General features: G+C 45.1%; 1 protein-coding gene across 1 annotated transcript in view; it reads left to right on the top strand.

The window, feature by feature from the left end:
- The first annotated feature begins 1187 nt into the window (after positions 1-1187).
- DSTN (destrin, actin depolymerizing factor) overlaps positions 1188-18762 on the top strand; it is a 52156-nt gene continuing 34581 nt past the window's right edge. The window contains exon 1 of the mRNA XM_008141112.3: positions 1188-1460. Within this exon, the coding sequence (XP_008139334.1) occupies positions 1458-1460 (3 nt within the window). The 5' untranslated portion in view covers positions 1188-1457. The remainder of the gene's footprint in view (positions 1461-18762) is intronic.

Raw genomic sequence — 18762 nt, 5'->3', positions numbered from 1 at the left:
GTCACGGTTTGATCCTGGGTCAGGGCACATGCCTGGGTTGTGGGCTCGTTCCCCCGTGTGGGGGCACAAGTGGCAGCCAATCAATGATTCTCTCTCAGCATTTAAGTTTCTCTCTCCCTCTCTGAAATCAATAAACATTTTTTTTAAAAAAGGAAAGAAAACAAAAAACATGAGAGTAATAAGAAATGAGTTCCCATGCTGAATCGTCAGAACAAAATCCACCTACAATCTAGATTTTGGATAATGCCCAGAAAAATGACAAACAAAAAAACCCAGACACACACACACACGTACACTGACCATCCTGTCCAAAAGCTTCACATTTGGAGAATTAACACAGTTTTGGTAGAGGTGGTGATGTTCTCAGTATCTTACATTGAAATACGACCTAAAATAAAATTAAGTAATCAATCGAGTTTCAAATTCTCTCTGTTCCCTTTACTCCCCACAAAAACACCCTCAGAAAAAACGTTGGGTTTCCTTCTGGTCGTCTGAAAACTGTGTTTCTGATGCAACCGCCCATTAAAAAAAACACAATCCCAAATTTAAAACCCCCCAAAACGGGGCAGCGGGGTTGGCGCCATCATCCCAAAACCAGTCGGCCGTTTCCCAGCTACACCCAGCGGACCGCCCGCCTCCTTTCCCGGGCTGTTCCCAAAGATAAATAAATCACTCCCTGTTTTTTCCAGACCTGAAATTAGCGGTGACTCAGAGCACCCGGTATGGCCACAGTCGCCTCCGGAAGGAGGAAAAAATGTGCAGATTTTTTTCCTTAGACGAGGGCCCAACGTGCCGGGCTGGGCCAATCAGGGGAGGATGGCGGGAATCGCACCAAAGTAGGTAAAATATGCGGGATGCGTACCCCTCCGCCACCGCCCGCGCCTCAGCCTCCGCCCGCGCCTCAGCTCCCGCCTGGCCTCGCGACTCCTTCTCCGCAACCCCGCCTCCCCTCCTCGTCCCCCTCCCAGGCCCCACCCCAGCGGCGGCGCACACCTGGCCAGGTAGCCACTTCCTTGTAAGGCCAACAGCTTCACAGTGGGCGGGGCGCCACGTGGCCCCGCCTCTTGGGGGGAGAAGGGCCACCGGCCCCGCAGGTGCCAGGCCAAGCTCCGCCTCCTCGTCCCGAGCAGAGGAGAGAGGACCCATCTCTACTCCCCTTAGACCCCAGTCTCCAGGAGGTGAGGAAGACCTCCTCCCGCGTGCAGTCCCGAAGACCACCCGGGCGGGGCGTTACCCGGTCTTCCTGTTGCGTAGCAACGGCGGGCAGCGCGTGACGTGCGCAGCCGTGTTTGGGCCCGCGGCGCGCTCACGCGCCCTCCCCCTAGTAGGCTCGCGCCCTGCGTCGCCACCTCGCTGGGTTGCTCGGCCCCGCTGCTGTGAGGACACTCGGCGCCCGCTCCGCACACTCGGCGCCCGCCGACTCCCTGCCCCGCGTCCCTGCGACCGCCTCGGCGAAGATGGTGAGTGGAAGGGAGCGCGAGGCGTGAGCTGACGCGGCGGGGACGGCGAGGCTCTGGCGCCGCGGGGGTCGGGCTGAGGGGCGAACGCCGACCCCCACCCCCCCCGCCCGGAAGGGACCCGCGCCCCCCAGCCGTCTCCCGCCGCGGGAGGGTCTTGGGCGTCTGTCGCCCGCGGACCCGCTGGGCCCCACGTCCCGGGGCGGTTCCACGGCCGCTGCGTTGGTCGCAGCTGCGGCTTGGCTGCCGTCCCGGAGCGTCGCCTCGGAGGTTTCTCCGCCCTGGCCTCGGTACCACCAGTTGGGAGTCGAGTTCTCCCCGCTTCGGTGAAATCGATTGGGGGGTGGGGTTCGCCAACCCCGGGTGGGGGGCGTGGGAATCCGGAGCGGCCTTGTTGGACGCGTTTCCCCAAAGCCCGGCACAGACGCGCCGGTGAGGGCTGTCCATCTCGGTAAGGAAAATAAGGCCTTTATTGAACAGCTCCGGAGGGCGCAGTGATCACCCTGAGCCTGACCCCGGCAGGGTGAAGAGCGGGGGGCCTTGCAGCCGCTTTCTTGGCCGTCTCTGGCCGGCGGCTTCCTGCTGCGCGCTCCCTGTGCTTGTCAAGCTTGGAAGTGTCTGTTTTAACCCTCGCCTGCCCGACCTCTCCAGGTCCGGCCGGAAAATGTCTTTTACCTGTAAACAGTTTGGCTGTGCTTCAGAACTCAGCATGCAAGGTGTGGGCATGACGCAGGGGCACGGATCAAAACAAATGAAGGTCTATATGATAATCTAAACTTTTTAAAAAGTCCGTAAAATTATCCCAGTCTCTAAAAAGTAAAACAGGTTCAGAATATGGACACTTGGCTTAATTTACATACTTTTCCGTCTAAACTGTAATTCCAGTGTGTGCTGTAAAACAGTATTCTTAAATATTCTCAAGTAGAACATTTTGTCATTTTCTGTAGCCTGCACACGCCATTACCATTTTTGGTCAGTGATTTGCAGGCAAAGGCTTACCACACTTTGCTAGAAATATTACAGTTTTTGCATCTGTTTGCGTGGAAGCAGTTGGTGCCAGCTTATTTGCATCCAAAATGTTTTCAATGAATAATAATTTTGGTTTTCTTAAGGTATTGCAACTTTCATGACTGTGCATATAGTCTCATTAGTGGAAGGAAATGAGATTAATCAGTAGTTTTTTGGTGACTGAGGATATGATATGTATTGGGAATTTGATATTGTTCAGTTTCTGATTCTTCTTTGGTTTAATTCTATAAATCACAAAGAGGATCAGCACTTAAGATTGCTAACCTCTTTTAAGATTATAAATATATATACTACTTCATACTTAAAGACAATATTAACCTAAGGGTTTTGAGTTCTAGTACATGTTAAGACCATCAGCTCTGATGAAAGTGCTTTGAAACCTGCTTTAGGGTCTTCTAATTTGACATTCTATGTTTTTGAGTTGCTAGACTGCAAACTTTATTTTGTTTGAAAATAGGACCAAGCATTTTAACTTTAGTTAAATAGTTAAACTTTAGTTAAAGCTTTACTTCCATATTTTTGTAATTCAAATAAAATGAAGAATCTGTTTTATTTACTGGTTCTTGGGGGTGGGGTGGGGAGGAGAAACACAAAACAAGATGGGTGATTCCAAATACATTTCAAACTTCTTGGTGTAGAGAGGTTAAGAAGACTTTATATGGTGACAGAAGAAGATTTGACTTTAGGTGGTGGACACAAAGTGCAAAATACAGATCTTGTAACAGAAACTCACACCTGGAACCTATTTGTTCATGTTGACCAGTGTCACCCCAATAAATTTAATGAATTTAAAACAAAAGAAGACCTTATATGCAAAGAAAGTTGGTTACTCTTGTATGTAAGCCTCATGAGAATAAAGCATTTCCCTTCAGTCCAGCTATTATAGAATATTGTAAAGATGGAAAGTTCCTTTATTATCCCAGATTTTAGCATTTTACCTCTGTATTTATCTTTTTTAGATTTGTTGTCTAGATACTGGGTTCAATTTTTTTAGTGTAAGTTAAATTTTAACTGTTGATGGTTTTGTTCTACATTAACAAAATCACTTCCTGGTACTCACCAAGTATTCCAGAAGCACTTTGGAGTAAAGCAATTTGAAACCAACTCAAAAGATAACCCAGGGCACTTTACCATGAAATTTCATGTTTTCAAAGTCTCCCTTTACAGTGCCAATAAAAGGAAAAAAGAAAAAAGATGCCTACCTTCCACATGAACCACATCTACACTTTCCGAACAAAACTGCGTATGTGTGCTGGGTGTGCCAGTTTCCTCATATAAAGATTGATTACCAGCCCACCCACCAAATTCTTTGGGTTATCTGCTCAGTAGTTCTTGTGTTGGGTATGGAATGAGACATAACTTTCCTAGCTCCTCTTGTAACTGATAGTGTGTTCATTTGCAGTATAGCTACATTGCTCTGTCTGAAGTAAGAGTGTAGTGTTGCCCCTGAAACAGAGTAAAGGTCTATATGATAATCTAATCCGTAACTTTATTCTAATCAGAATGCTGCTCTACCAAACCGAACTAATTGGCTCAGACTGAATTACAAATGTATTGTACCACTTGATGATTAGCAAAAACACTTTTATTTGTAACAGCCTAGTGGAATAGGTTGGGCATGTGTTAATGTGCCTATGTAACATATCAGAAAACTGACTAACGGATTGACTTGTGTGACCTCTTCTGACTCCACATCAAATTTCAAAAATAATTTAAAAATTAATTTGGAAACATTTTAAGCAGAAAACTACATAGAATAAAAAGTTCCTTTGGTAAAAAAAAAAAAAAAAAAAAGGTTCTGCTACCGTTACATTTAAGTATGCATCTTCTTATCCCAGAAATAAGCAACCACTCCAGTGTCAAAGATATAATGTACCAGCCAATTAAGGAAATGATTTCTTTTTTAGGCTATTGCAATTGGGAGGACATTGATTAATGAGGAACATCTAAAAAAAAAGGGGGGGGGGGAGACCTGAGGCAGGTAAATCAGGGAGTCTTAAGAGCAGAATCCTGCCAAAACCGGTTTGGCTCAGTGGATAGAGCGTTGGCCTGCGGACTGAAGGGTCCCAGGTTCGATTCCAGTCAGGGGCATGTGCCTTGGTTGCGGGCACATCCCCGGTGGGGGGTGTGCAGGAGGCAGCTGATGTTTCTCTCTCATTGACGTTTCTAGCTCTCTATCCCACTCCTTTCCTCTCTGTAAAAAAATCAATAAAATATATTTAAAAAATAAATAAATAAAATAAAATTCTCTGAGCTTCCATTTACTTTATTAAAAAAAAAAAAAAAAAGAGCAGAATCCTTTTATTACTTGTTCCCCAGAACACAAAATGATGGGAGTGGATTTCTTAACTGGTACTGCTTTCCAGGAGCACAGGGCTCAGGTAAAATTCAACATAGTCACCTGAAATTAATGTATTTCATTCTCATTGGCATTTCCATACTTTTAGCTATATATGTATGTATCTGCAGTAGTATATGCTGTATTGCCTTGATTTGTTTTATATGTATACTAGAGGCCCAGTGCACGAAATTCGTGCACTTGGTGGGGGGGGGGGTCCCTCAGCCTGGCCTGCGCCCTCTCGCAGTCCGGAGCCCTGGGGGGATGTCCGACTGATGGCTTAGTGGGCCTAAGCCATCAGTTGGACATCCTTAGCACTGCCACAGAGGCAGGAGAGGCTCCCACCACTGCTGCTGTGCTCGACAGCCGTGAGCCCGGCTTCTGGCTGAGTGGCTCTCCCCCTGTGGGAGCACACTGACCACCAGGGGGCAGCTCCTGCATTGAGTGTCTGCCCTCTGGTGGTCAGCGCGCATCATAGTGACCGGTCATTCCACCATTTGGTCATTTGCATATTAGCCTTTTATTGTGTGGGTTACTCTGTAGATGAGGCCCCCTAGAACCATAAGAGATGCAAAAAATTCACTTAACTCATTCTCGAATTGACCCCACTTAAAATCAAATTGCCACCACCCCCCGTGGGGCGTGTGCTGCCCCTTGGGGACCACTGGGCTTGACACTTTTCCTCTCTGAGCTTCATTTCTGAATACATATGTGTATCCCATGGGAATTGTAATCTCTTCTCCACCTACCTCACTGGGTTGTCAAGAGGAGGTTCTGAGTTAATAAACCTAGATATGTTTCATCAAGTAAGTGATGTCTAAACGGGAAGGGATTGTTATTTTTAAGCCCACGGGTACCCTTGCAAGTAGCAGGTGTTGATTAGGGGAGGAGGGCATGATTGTTTCCTGGGACTGTAGCTATGGAAGCTTTGCAGATGGTTTTGCAGGCCTCGGAGGGGTGGGTTCTGGCCAGCAGCCCTGTAGTGGTGGTCGTTCCTGGAGAGCGTTAGGGGGGCGCTAGGGGTGCGGCGAGGCTGAAGGGGGAGTAACTGTCAAACCTTCCCGCTTGGTGCCATTATTGTACTGGCTGTTTCGCAGCTGTACCTGCTCAGGGCGGGGCTCCAATCTCCTGGAGTCGGGTGGGGGCCAGGCCAGGGCAGAGTCAGGCAGGCTAGGAGGGCAGGTTTAGCCGTGCCCCCAGCGAGGTTCAGCGTGCTTCCGCTGTGGAGATGGCATTGCTGCTGTCGGGGGGTGGGGGGTGGGCTGGCTGAGGGAAAGGGTTACCTGGGTCTGGAGTTGTAGGGAGGAGAGGCGTGCCTGGCCCCAGCGGAGTGTGCCTGGCAGCTGCAGGCCACGGGCCCTAGGTGCCTTGGCGCTGACGGTTGGTCGCCGGTGTGCTATTGTTGTGGGCGCCCCTGGTAGGGGTGGTGGGGGAAGAGATCAGGAGTTGGAGGTATGGGCTGCAGCTACCCCCGAGGCTGGGTCTTCTCCCTGTCCCCCTGGGGGTGTGGGGGCTGGGGTAGGGTGTCTGTGCAGGGGAATTGGAAGAGCTCCCTGTGGCCGCTTCCTCTTCCTTCTTTGCAGTCCAGGCTCCTGTCAGGCACTCTCCTCAGACTCCCAGGAATTTGGCTCTGGCCACCCGCCCCCTGCTGCGCGCACGCATCCTCCTGTTGGTCTGTTAATATGCAAATTGGTCGTTACTGTGACTCCATTAGGACCAATTAGCATATTACCTCTTTATATAGAGAGATATTTTGATTTCATGATACATATGCTTTGTGTATCCTCTTGCAGCTTAAAATTAAACTTGGTCAGTTTTGGCGGGATGGGGGAATTTTTAATTTTAGTTGTGGCTCTGGTTCTTTATTTTAACAGCTGAATACTTGGCATTTTATAACTATACTAGAGGCTTGGTGCATGAAATTCGTGCACGGGGGAGGGGTGTTCCTCAGCCTGGCCTGCACCCTCTACAATCTGGGACCCCTTGAAGGATGTCCTACAGGGATTGGGCCTAAACCGGCAGTCGGACATCCCTCTTGCAATCCAGGACTGCTGGCTTCTAACAGCTTGCCTGCCTGCCTGCCTGCCTGATTGCCCCCTAACCACTCCGCCTGCTGGCCTGCTCACCCCCAAGTGCTCCCCATGGCCGGCCTGATCGCCCCCAAATGCCCCCCCCACCAGCCTGATCACCCCCAGCTGCCCCCCGCCCCCATTCCAGTGTGCTCCCCCCCAACAGCCTCTGCCGGCTTGCTCACCCCCAACTGCCCCCCCTGCTGGCCTGCTCGCCCCCACCTAACCTCCCCACTGGCCTGCTCACTTCAAACTGCTCCCCCTCACCCCCCACCCCTGCTATCCTGATCACCTCCAACTGACCCTCACTGATGGGGTGAGGGGCTGAGGGCTGTTTTCAGGCTGGCCACACCCCCTTCAGGATGGGGGTTCCCACTGGGGTGCCTGGCCAGCCTGGATGAGGGACTGATGGCTGTTTGCAGGCTGGCCAAGCCCCCCCAGTGGGGACCCTCACCCCATGGGAGTGTGGCCAGCCTGGGTGAGGAGCTGAGGGCTATTTTCAGGCTGGCCGTGCCCCATGGTGATCCAGGCTCCCAGCCCCTCCTTTTTATCTTTTCTTTTTTTTTTTTTTTTTTTTCCTTCTATAATTGAAACTTTGTAGCCTTGAGCAGAGGCCAGGGCTGCTGGAAGCCTGGGTTGCTCCTGGCAACCCAAGCTCCCAGCCCCTCCTTGAGTGCAGGCCAGGGCCGGCTGGAAGCAGGTTTCTGGGATTTATTTATCTTCTATAATTGAAACTTTGTAGCCTTGAGCAGAGGCCAGGGCAGGCCAGGGCTGGCCAGGGCGGGTGGGAAGCTTGGCTTCCTCCATTGCCGGGGGCAACCCAAGCCTCTTGCTCGCTCCAGCTCCGTGGCTGCTGCCATCTTTGTTGGGCTAAATTGCATATTTGCTCCTGATTGGCTGTGAGTGTAGTGGTGTGATGGTCAATTTGCATGTTTCTCTTTTATTAGTGTAGACTAGGGTCCCAGTGCATGAATCTGTGCACCTTGAAAGGAACTGTGGGCTGTGAGGCTGCGGTAGGCACAGGGGCAGGACTTGGCCCATCCTCCGCATCCCTGCCCAGCCCCTCCCGCTCCCTGGTCCCCTGTCTGCTGGCAGCCCCGCTCCCACTGCTGCAGCTTTCATGGCACCAGTAGCGGGTGCGAGTGGGGCCAGTGCTGGCAGTGGGTGTGATCGGTGGCTCTTGCGCCAGCAGTGGGTGTGAGTGGGGCCAGTGCCAGCAGCAGGTGCAAGCACCGGATGGGACCGTGGTGCGCAGGAGCAAAGAATTTTCAGTAACCACCAGAGGCTTGCTCTGATGACAGCAACTGTCGCCCCACCTTGGTCTGGCACCCCCACTCACCTGCTCCACCATCCTGCTGCGGCTGATGCCCGCCATGTTCTGTGCACGCCCCCTCGTGGTCAGCGCCTGTCATAGCGACCAGTTGTTCCGTTGTTCGTTTGTTCCCCTGTTCAGTCTATTTGCACATTAGCCTTTCATTATATAGGATTAAGATTATCCATTGCCCTATTGATGGATATTTGCCCAACTTTTTGCCCTTTTATCTTTTTTTGCAATATATTGTTTCCATTTTTTTCAAATATATTTTTATTGATTTCAGAGAGGAAGAGAGAGATAGAAACATCAATGATGAGAAAGAATCATTGATTGGCTGTCCCTTGCATGCCCCTCACTGGGGATCAAGTCCTGGGCCTGTGCCCTGACCAGGAATCGAACTGTGACTCCCTGGATCATAGGTTGATGCTCAATCACTGAGCCATGCTAGCCAGGCTCCATTTTTATATATTACTATATATTGCTTCTCTAGCCCTAGTGAATATCTTCTTGGTTTATATCCAGAAGTAGAAGCCCTGGTTTGGAGACCATGCATATGTAATCCTTTTTTAATCTACCATCAGCGGTTTTAGTTTGTATCTATCCTATCATCTATATTTAGGAGCCTATTTCTCCATTTCTTTTCACTACTTGCTTCAACCTTTGCCAATCTGATGGGTGTGAAATGTTTTCTCATTCTTTAATTTGTATTTCTCTGATTAGTAGGAGTTGAGTATCTTTTCATTGCAGCTTATTTTTTGCATGCATGCTCATCGGTGAACTTGACATTGTGTAAATACTTGTCATGTCTTCATCTAAGCTAATTTGTGGAGCCATCAAGTAAACCCAGACTTAAAAGAAAATCGACAAGAAAGTGATTGTCAAGACCAGAACCACATACAGAGGACTAATATTCCTCTCCTCTGGCACCTAGTTTCTTTGCAAGCTTCAAGCTAAGTAGGGAAAGTTCAGTACTCTCTCTTAATTCTAGATACCTGCCATTGTCAGGTCCTGGTAGCAGCAGAATGCAGAGGGATCCAGGATAGAGTTCCATTTTTGCCAAGGGCCATGGATGTTAACATCCTTTGCTTCATACTTACAACTTTTTTTCCCCTAGGCAGTTAATCTAGCAAAATGTTAAAAACAAACAACAACAAAACCCTACAAGGGATATATAGGAACTCTCTGTACTTTCTGCTCAATTTTATTGTGAACCTAAAAGGTCTCTGAAAAATAGTCTATTGAAAAAACAAGCAAAACAAAAATAACTGACTATTTTTTATAAATAGAATTGGTTTGAATCAAAATGGTGTTTAACTTGGTATACAGGAAGACTCCAAACATTTGTGTTTTTATAACAAATAACTTTATTTTCTTTTAGTAATAATTAAGATTCTTTGAGATGAATACCATATTTGAAATTTGAAAAAATCTTGAAACTCTTGAAAAACTAGATTTAATATATATATGCATTGGTGGTTTTTTTTTATTTTTTTGTTTTGTTTTTAGTTTTGAAGGATTACCATTTTTATTTATTACTTTTCTACATTTATCCATTTAAAAATTAGCCTTTGAACTTTGGAGATGAACAGTGAGAGCACAGGGAAATCAGACCATAGATGAATTGTTCTTTCATTTTTATTTAACCAAAGAAAACTTCATCTAGCCTAGGAGTATATGCATTGTTTTTATTTACAGAGCAATTCTCTAATCTCTGAATAACTAGGCCTAGTCTTTTTACTCTACAGGCATACTTCTTTTATTGTGGTTTGCTTTATTGCACTTCACATATGTTGAGTTTTTTTACAAATTGAAGGCAAGAACCTCCACCAGCAAAACAATTATGGCTGGCTTTATTGTGATGCTCACTTTATTGCAGTGGTCTGGAACCCAACCCACAATATCTTTGAAGTATGCCTGTACTGTTTGCTATTTGCATATCTAAACCACAAAACACAATAAATAAGTAGAAGATTGTTACTGAAGTATCTTGAACTTCCTTCCCTGGTAGCATAATATTCCTTTCTAGATTGTTCATGAAAGCCATACCCAAAGATTTACACCTAATACTTCAGAAATATTTTAATCCCAGCTTTTCTTCTGTCCCTGCCTCCTTGCCTTGATGTTAGAAGTGACTTTTCACTTGAAATTGGGCTTCTAAAAGCTATCTCCTGTTCATTTTGCTTAAAATTTTACATTGGGAGAAGTATAGAAAAATAAACATCAGATTGGTTCATGTTAGTAATACTTTGACAAACTTGTTACTTACATTTGTCATCGTGAAGTCTTCTGTACAAGGGCCTCTGTAAAGTTGAGTAGTTTTTAGTCTAGTGATTCTTAACTTTTGAAGATAATTCTTTCAGTAGCTGACATTGTAATGCTTATGTGATTTGCTTTGGTATATTAAAAATCAATTTTTATGTAGATCTTTAAAAAAGCAATTGACTTAAGTAAAAATGCAATTAAAATTCTTAAAATTCACATTTTGATCTGTAGTTGAAGGTATGAAAAAGCTGATAGTTTGGCTTTCTTTTTTTTTTTTAACCTGGGGAGTATCAAAGAACTGTTTTGTTGCAACATGGCACAGGATGAGCATTTAAAAGTTGTACACTTCAGTGCATACTGTAGCAAGAAACCTACATTTAAAATGAGTCTGTCACTGTGTTTGTACTTTTGGATCATATTGAAGGAAGACTGTTTACTCCTTTCAGCATTTTTGCTTTACTTTATAGGATATTACTCTCATTTGAATTATCACAGAAAAGAAAGATTAATTTCCTACCCATATTTCTATCTTGACTTGCTTTCAGAAAATCACCAACTTTAAATGTAATTAGTGTTTACTTTAAAGTGGTTTCACATGCCATGTTTTTTCGGTGGTAGTATTTCCATGTAGTAATAGAGCTAAAACTAAAGCATAGGCAAATACCGGTAAGACTCCTTCAACTTGCTAGGGCACAATCTTTTAAGGCAATTGTTGAAGCTCTAGAGCCCTGAGCAATTCTCAAATCATTGGAATCTTGTTTTAAGAATGCTGTAAGTAATCTTTTGACCAGTGTTGTCGAACAGAAATAAAATATGAGTTACATATTTCTTTAAAAAAATTATTAAATTTATTGGGGTAACATTAGTAATAAAAGTGTATATATTTCAAGTGTACAGTTCTATAATATATCATCTGTATATTGCATTGTGTTCATCACCCAAAGTACGTATGTACTTTAAAATTTTCTAATAGCCCCATTGTAAAAGTAAAGAGAAAAGGTGAAATTTATTTAACCCAATATATCTGAAATATGTCAACATTTAATCTATATAAAAATTAACGAGACATTTCACATTCCTTTTTCATACAAGTTGTTTGAAATCAGTATATATTTTACACCTACAGTATATCAATTCAAATGCTCAATTTTCATAAGAAATATTTGATATGTATTTAGATTTAAATTTTACTATTGAAAATGTAGATTCACACACATAAGTTGCTCTGGGCATACTTAGAAGTTTTCCAGTAATGGAATTGATAAGTTTAAAAAATTTTAAGTTAATTAAAATGAAATACAATAAAAAAATCACTAGCCACATATAACAGGATTCACTAAACCACAAGTGGCTAGTGGTCACCTTGATAGATTATCCTCAGACTTTGTGAATTGGCCTAATTGTAAAGGAAAGTTAGTATGGATACCAACACTGGTGTTAATTCTCTGCATATTTGCACATCTCTAAGAAACAGTGCTAAGATAGCATATGAATTTCTTTTATGGCACTTCATAAGATGTTTTGTGGGACTAGACTGTTAAGGGAGGGTTTGTATGTATTTTTCCCCCTCTTTCTTACCATGGGCTTATTTATTTTTAAAATCTTTATTGTTGAGAGTAAATTTCCCCCCCCCATTGCTCCCCTCCACTCAGTTCCAGCCTCACCCCAAGTCTTCACCACCCTACTGTCTGTGTCCATAGGTAATGCATATCCTATATAATAAAAGCCTTGTATGCTAAGTGTCTGGTTGTCTAGTCAGCCATTCAACCAATCAAAGCGTAATATGCTAGTGATATGCTAAGGACGCTCAACTGCTCGCTATGACATGCACTGACCACCAGGGGCCGACAGTCAACTGGTTGACCAGTTGCTATGATGTGCACTGACCACCAGGGGGACAGATGCTCCGACCAGTAGGTTAGCTTGCTGCTGGGGTCTGGCTGATTAGGGACTGAGCAAGACAGGCCGGACACGCCCTGGAGCCCTCCCAAGGTCCCTCCCCACTAGGGGGCAGATGCAGCGAGCCAAGCAGTAAGGAGCAGTGAGCAGGCGGGCAGTGAAGAGGGAGGGATCCCGGACTGCAAGAGGGTATAGTCCAGGCTGAGGGAGTCCCCCGCCCCCTCAGTGTGCAAATTTCGTGCACTGGGCCTCTAGTGTGCATAGAAGTTCTTTGGTTAATCTCTTCCTGCCCATCCCTCCCCACTTCCCTCTGAGATTAATCAGTCTGTTCCATGTTTCCATGCCTCTGGTTCTATTCATCAGTTTTTGTTCATTAGATTCCTTGTTCGCTTATTTTTTTTTATTTTTTATATTTTTATTGATTTTAGAGAGGAAGGGAGAGGGAGATAGAAACATCAATGATGAGAGAGAATCACTGATCGGCTGCCTCCTGCATGCCCCACACTGGGGATGGAGCCTGCAACCCGGGCATGTGTCCTGACAGGAATTGAACCATGACCTCCTGGTTCATAGGTTGATGGCTCAACCACTGAGCCATGCCGGCTGGGCTCTTTTGATTTTTAGATTCAATTGTTGATAGATATATATTTATTGCCGTTTTATTCATATATTTTTTATCTTTCTTAATTATTATTACTGACTGCTTTTCTCCTGCTGCTTTTAAGATTCTGTCTTTGTCTATAACCTTTGGCATTTTAACTTTGATGTGTCTTGTTGTGGGCCTCTTGTTTTGAACTCTCTGTCCTTCCTGGACTTGTAAGTCCATTTCTTTCACTAGGTAGGGGAAGTTTTTTGTCATTATTTCTTCAAATAGGTTTTCAGTATTTTGCTTTCTCTCTTCTCAGACACCTCCATAATGTGAATGTAGGTAGACTTGAAGTTATCCCAGAGGCTCTTCACATTACCTTCATATTTTTCTATTCTTTTTTTCTTTTTGCTCTTCTGATTGGGTGTTCTTTGCTTCCTCATACTGCAAATCATTAGTTGGATTCTTGGAATCCTCTACTGTTGAATCCCTGTAAATTGTTCTTTATTTCAGTTAGTGTCTGTTTAATTTCTGACTGGTCCTTTTTCATGTCTTTGAAATTCTCAAAGGTGAAGAATTTGAGTTTTATTCTGACCACCCCAGGAAACCACTGTGTTTGTGGTGGTGGGGAACTGTTAAGGTGTAAAGTAGTGGAATGGGATGTGATTTATCCCTGTGGCTCATGTATGGAGATGTACAAATGGGGACAAAGGCTGATTAAGAGACTATTGCTATTATTCAGGCAATTGGTGGTGTAGTAGGTTAGATTGGGATTGTTATTGGGATCGTGAGAAGCAGTTAGAGTGGGTATATCATTGACCCTTGAACAACACGGGGGTTAGGGACATTGACCCCTGCACAGTCGAAAATCCACATATAACTTTTGACTCCCCTCAAACTTAACTCCTCTTAGTATCTGTGGGGATTTGGTTCCAGAACCCCTCTCAGATACTAAACGTGGATACTCAAGTCTTCTATAAAATGATGTAGATCAATGATACCATCAGCCCTCTGCTACGGACTCCCAACCATAGATTGAAAACAGTACAGGTATTTATATTTAAAAAAAGTTCTTGTATAAGTGGACCTGCGCAGTTCAAACCCATGTTGTTCAAGGGTCAATTGTATATTTTGGGGAGTAGAGCTGACAGGACTTACTGATAATTTAGATGTGTGGCATAAGGGAAAGAAAGACATCAAGGATAACGTCAAATATTTAGACTTGAGCTACTTGGTAGTTGGTGGTGTCATTGAGTTGGAGATCTATAAAAGAAGCTAATATAAAAGTTTGGCAAAAATACCTTAATATCTGATTAGGATAATCCGACCTAATAAAAGAGTAATATGCAAATTAACCATCACCCTGCCACATCCACCAGCCACGCCCATCAGCCAATCAGAGCGAGTATGCAAATTAACCCCAACCAAGATGGCTGCCACCACAGAGAGCAGGCAGGAGGCTTGGGTTTCCCTAGTAATGGAGGAAGCCAAGCTTTCCACACATCCTGGCCGGCCCAGGCCTCCACTCAAGGATACAAAGTTTCAATTATAGAAGATAGATAAATTCCAACAGAAATGGAGGAGCTGCAGAGAGCAGGAGGCTAGGGTTGCCCCCGGCAATGGAGGAAGCCAAGTTTCTGCAGCCCTGGCTGGCCCAGGCCTCCACTTAAGGCTACAAAGTTTCAATTATAGAAGATACGTAAATTCCAACAGAAATGGCAGCCACCACGGAGCAAGCAGAAGGCTTAGCACCACTCCAGGCTACAAAGTTTCAATTATAGAAGATAAATAAATTCCAACAGAAATGGCAGCAGCCACGGAGTGAGCAGGAGGCTTGGCTCCGCTCCAGGCTACAAAGTTTCAATTGTAGAAGATAAATAAACCCCAGATACTAGGGTCTCCACTTGGGTCGCCAGGGGGCGTGGCCAGCCTGCAAACAACCACAGGCCCCTCGCCCAGGCCACCTCATGCCCCAAGGGAACCCCCAACCTGATCCGGGACACCCTTCAGGGCAAACCAGCTGGCCCCCACCCATGCACCAGGTCTCTATCCTATCTAATAAAAGAGTAATATGCAGATTGACCATCACTCCAACACACAAGATGGCTGCCCCCATGTGGACACAAGATGGCCACCACAAGATGGCCAGCAGGGAAAGGAAGTTGAGAGGGACCAGGCCTGCAAGGGAGGGCAGTTGTGGGCGATCAGGCCAGCAGGGGAAAGCAGTTGGGAGGGACCAGGCCTGCAAGGGAGGGCAGTTGGGGGCGATCAAGCCTGCAGGGGAGGGCAGTTAGGGGTGACTAGGCCGGCAGAGGAGGGAAGTTGGGGGTGATCGGGCCTGCAGGGAAGGGCAGTTGGGGGGGACCCAGGCCTGCAGGAGAGAGCATTTGGGGGGAACCAGGCCTGCAGGGGAGGGCAGTTAGGGGCAAACAGGCTGGCAGGGGAGCAGTTAGGCATCAATCAGGCTGGCAGGGGAGTGGTTAGGGGGTGATCAGGCTGGCAGGCAGAAGCAGTTAGGGGCAATCAGGAAGGCAGGCAGGCGAGCATTTGGGAGCCAGCAGTCCTGGATTGTGAGAGGGATGTCCGACTGAGTACAGGGTTTGAAATGTTGTAAAATTAGGTTGTGGCAATGGATGTACATTACAACTTGTGAATATACTAAAACCAACTGAGTTTACACTTTCAATTTTATGAAATTATCTCTATCTGTAAAAACAACTTAAATTGTTTAAGGGTATCCTGCACATACTGTGATGATATTAAATTACTCCTATGTTAAATTTAAGTCCAGTATTATAAGTAACTAGAGGCCCGGTACACGAATTCGTGCACAGGTGGGGTCCTGCTGGCCCCCCCTGATGGGGGCTGATTGGGGCCGGGCCAGCAGGGGGGGAGGGGACGCGGGAGGTTGGCTGCTGGCCCCGCCCCCGATCGGGCCCAATCATGCTGGGCCAGCTGGGAGAGAGGGGAAGACTGTGGGAGGTTAGCTGGCCCTGCCCCAATTGGCGGGGTGATCGGGGGCAGGGCTGGCCAGGAGGTTGAGGGGCCACAGGAGGTTGAGGGGGGAAATCGGGCCAGTTGGCCACCGCAGTGCACGTCATAGCGACAGGTCACTCCGGTCGCTTGGCTTTTATATATATAGATGCTGTCATCTTTGTGCACCAATTTTTGCTTGCATCTGCATTCTTCTTCAAAATAGAATTGTAGGTATACAACCATTGAATCAAAATGTTTGCATTTGTTTGTATTTCTGATTTTAATAATATGCTCAATACAGAAAACTTGTTTTTTCACTTAAATCATAACATTTCCCTATGTCACTAAAAACTTTCCATAAACATGATTTTAATGGATGTAACAGAAACTATCCTGTGGATATACTATAATTTTCTTGGCAATTCTCCTGTTTTTATTTATTTGGACTGTCTGATTTTTATTATTATGAAGATTATTTTCCCAGAAAAAAATTCCTCAAAGTGGGATTTCTGAGTTAAAGGGTCAGAAGGTTTGGGTTATTTTGAAGCTCTTGATATAAATGGCCAAATTGCTTTCTGAAAGTTTTGAGTGAGTAATAAAAATTACCTGTGGTTGAAAATGACTCTGGAAAAATAGGTTGGTTTGGATAATAAATGGCCTTTTAAGCGCTGTTAATGAATATGGACTTTATTTTGTAGGTGCTTGTGAATTGGTGAAGACTTTTAATCTTGGGAGAGTTATGAGATTTTAAGAGGAGATGAGAAGAAATAGATATCCACATTTAAGGAGGAAATGGTAGGGCTTAGAAACTGAATGTAACCATGGAACAGAAGTAGGTCAGTTACCCGACAGCATCAAATCTGTTTTGTATCTTGGGTTCACTGACATGTTAGTTAATCATCCAAAGGGATACCAAATTGCTAAACCAAGAAGAAATCTTTTACCTTTAGCTTGGCAATTTTCCGTGTGCCACTAGAATTTTTAAAACCTGCAATACCTGACTAGTCAGAGGGCACTGACCTCTTTTCCTTTAGACTGTCAAATAAAAAAATGACAACAGCCAACACAGTAATAGCCATCCAGTGTGAATGAATCAAAATTATACCTATTTTTTTTTTGTCAGATCGGCAAAAAATATATTTTTGGTGTGCCACAGAATTTTAGTAGTTTGTGTGCCATGAGATAAAAAAGGTTGAAAATTGCTGCTTTATGTTATTGTGTGTTCAAAATGGTCTTTCTCAAAGGAGAATAGAATATTTTTTATATTGTTGCTCCTGAAATAAAGACTAGAAGTAATGTATAATTTTTCCATCCAGAACAATTTACATAAAGTAAAATTCACCATTTTAAAAAATTTTAATTTATTGGGGTAACTTTGGTTAATAACATTATATAAGTTTCAGATGTACAATTCTGTAACACATCATCAGTATATTGCATTGTGTGCTCACCATCCAGAGTCTAGTCTCCTTCCATTACCATATATTTGACCCCCTTTGCTTTCTTTATCTTCTCCCCATTCCCCTTGCCCTCTTGTAACCACCATACTGTTGTCTGTGTCTATGAGTTTGTTTATTCACTTGTTGCTTTCTGTTTTATATCTCACACTAGTGGCCCAATACATAGATTTGTGCACATTGAAAGGAAATTAATTAGAAGGTGGCCAGCGGGGCAGGACTGGGCGAGATGGGCCAGACACGCCCTGGAGCCAACCTCCCATGGTCCCTCCCCGGCCAGCCGCACCTGGGTGGTGCTGCAGCTCGAAGGGCATCTGCGGAGTGAGTGGGGTTACTCTGGCAGGTGGGGTCCTCGGCCTGGTTTGTGGGAATCGGGCCGAAACCAGCTCTCCAACATCTCCTGAGGGGTCCTGGAGTGCAAGAGGGCACTCTGCAAAGTTGCTGTTGTACAGGGTGTGGAACACAAACGCAAGTGTGCAGTAAATCAGATTTGGGGCCAGCAGTGCCCCAGCAACAACATAACCCACGGCCGAAGGTGGAATCGCATGTCCCCGTGAGGAATCGGGCTCCCTCCTCTCTGGTTCCGGGGTGCGTCACCCAAGAACCGCTGCTGCCAAGTCACTGCAGCTCAGCAGCTCCTGCGTTGAGCATCTGCCCCCTGGTGGTCAGTGCACATCATACCTACAGGATGGTCAGATGGTTGCTTAGCCTTTTATATATATAGATAGATGAGTGAAATCATAAGATTCTTTTCCTTTTTATCGTTTGACTTATTTCACTTAGAATGATACTCTTTAGAGAGGAAGGGAGAGGGAAGAGAGAGAAACATCAATGATGAGAATCATTGATCAGCTGCCTCCTGCATGCCCCCTACTGGGGATTGAGCCCGCAACCCCGGCACGTGCCCTGACCGGGGATTGAACTGTGACCTCCTGGTTCATAGGTCAATGCTCAAACACTGAGCTAAAGGAGCCAGGTAGTATGATACTCTTAAGACCCATCCATGATGTTGCAAATGGCAGTATTTAATTTTTCATGGCTGAGTAGTAGTCCATGTATATATGTTTCTATGTCTTTCTGCAAGTTTTGGCAAATGTATATAGTTGTATAACTACCACCACAAAAAATTATTGAATAGTTTTTTACTCCAAAAAAATTCCCCATGGTAATTCTTCCTCCCTGAATAATCACTGATTTGGTTTTTGTCCCTATAGTTTTACCTTTGCAAGAATGTCATATAAATGGAATCATCCAATCATGCACTTTGAATCTGGCTTCTTTTCACTTAGCATAAGGCATTTGTACATCAGCAGTTTGTTCCTTTTTATGGTGAGTAGTATTCCATTCCCCAGTTGAGGAATATGTTCTTTGTTA

The sequence above is a fragment of the Eptesicus fuscus genome, chromosome 12 (genome assembly GCF_027574615.1).
Source record: "Eptesicus fuscus isolate TK198812 chromosome 12, DD_ASM_mEF_20220401, whole genome shotgun sequence".
Classification (NCBI taxonomy): Eukaryota; Metazoa; Chordata; class Mammalia; order Chiroptera; family Vespertilionidae; genus Eptesicus; species Eptesicus fuscus.
Note: the sequence above shows the minus strand (reverse complement) of the source record. Positions and strands in the feature narration are given on the sequence as shown.